At 43.1% G+C, this 1,009-nt stretch overlaps 1 protein-coding gene across 1 annotated transcript in view; it reads right to left on the reverse strand.

Moving 5' to 3' along the window:
* Nucleotides 1–417, reverse strand: part of LOC101563806 (olfactory receptor 4C46-like) — a 983-nt gene extending 566 nt beyond the window's left edge. The window contains exon 1 of the mRNA XM_023708747.1: nt 1–417. This exon is cut by the window's left edge and continues 13 nt beyond it. Within this exon, the coding sequence (XP_023564515.1) occupies nt 1–417 (417 nt within the window).
* Nucleotides 418–1,009: the final 592 nt, after the last annotated feature.

The raw sequence follows: 1,009 nt of genomic DNA on the forward strand, positions 1-1,009 counted from the left end.
CTGCCTCATGATGGTCATGTAGTGCAGGGGCTTGCAGATGGCCACGTAGCGGTCATAGGCCATGACAATGAGGAGGATGATCTCAGAGCCCCCCAGGAAGTGCTCTACAAAGAGTTGCATCAGACACCCACCCAAAGAAATGGTCCTCCTCTGGTAGAGCAGATCAATAAGCATTTTTGGGGTGGTGACAGAGGTATAGGAAGCATCAACGAGGGACAAGTAAGTGAGAAAGAAGTACATGGGAGCAGACAGGGTGGGGCTTAGTGAGATGGTGATGACCACAAGCAAATTGGCCAGCACAGTGATGAAGAAAATGAACAAAAAGACAACGAAGAGTATTTTTTGCAAGTGTGGATTCTGTGTGAGTCCCAAGAGAACAAATTCAGTAACATTACTGGGAGGCATGGTGTGATCCATTTGGGAAGTAATACCTTCTCAAATGCTGAATTACCCACTGAAAGATAAAGATAGAAAGTGCATTGTGCAAGGTCATAGACTGAATTTCATAGTAAAAAATGCGGTGGTCACTATTGACTTCGTCTTCCCTCAGTCTAATAGTGCTTTAGTGGATCTTTTCCGTTCCCCCATGACGCTGTCTCTTCAGATGTCTAATATTCTCTATCACCTAGAGAACGTTCACAAGGCATTGGTTATTGGGTATTTAACAGGAAGACACAGGACTATGTATATGAACTGTGGATTCTCCATTTCCAACACCTTGGGACTCTGTGACATCCTTCACTACCCCATGGGTCTGATCGTTCCTCTGTGTCTGTGAGCTTCCAAATTATAGCTGTGAGATATACTGTGTGAGTTGCAAAGTGCGGCACAGAGGTAAAGCTTGTTTTCTTTTCCAAGATTTATATTTTAATTCCTAATTTTGAAGTATAAAAAAAGACATGGCCAAGAGCTCTCTTGCAAGATGATCCAACCAAGCAAATGAGGAAAATGTGTAAGTTGTTGGGGACACACCTTCCCTGGCACCTGAAATACATATATAATATTCATG

Source organism: Octodon degus, unplaced genomic scaffold, assembly GCF_000260255.1.
Source record: "Octodon degus isolate 3935 unplaced genomic scaffold, OctDeg1.0 scaffold00532, whole genome shotgun sequence".
NCBI lineage: Eukaryota > Metazoa > Chordata > Mammalia > Rodentia > Octodontidae > Octodon > Octodon degus.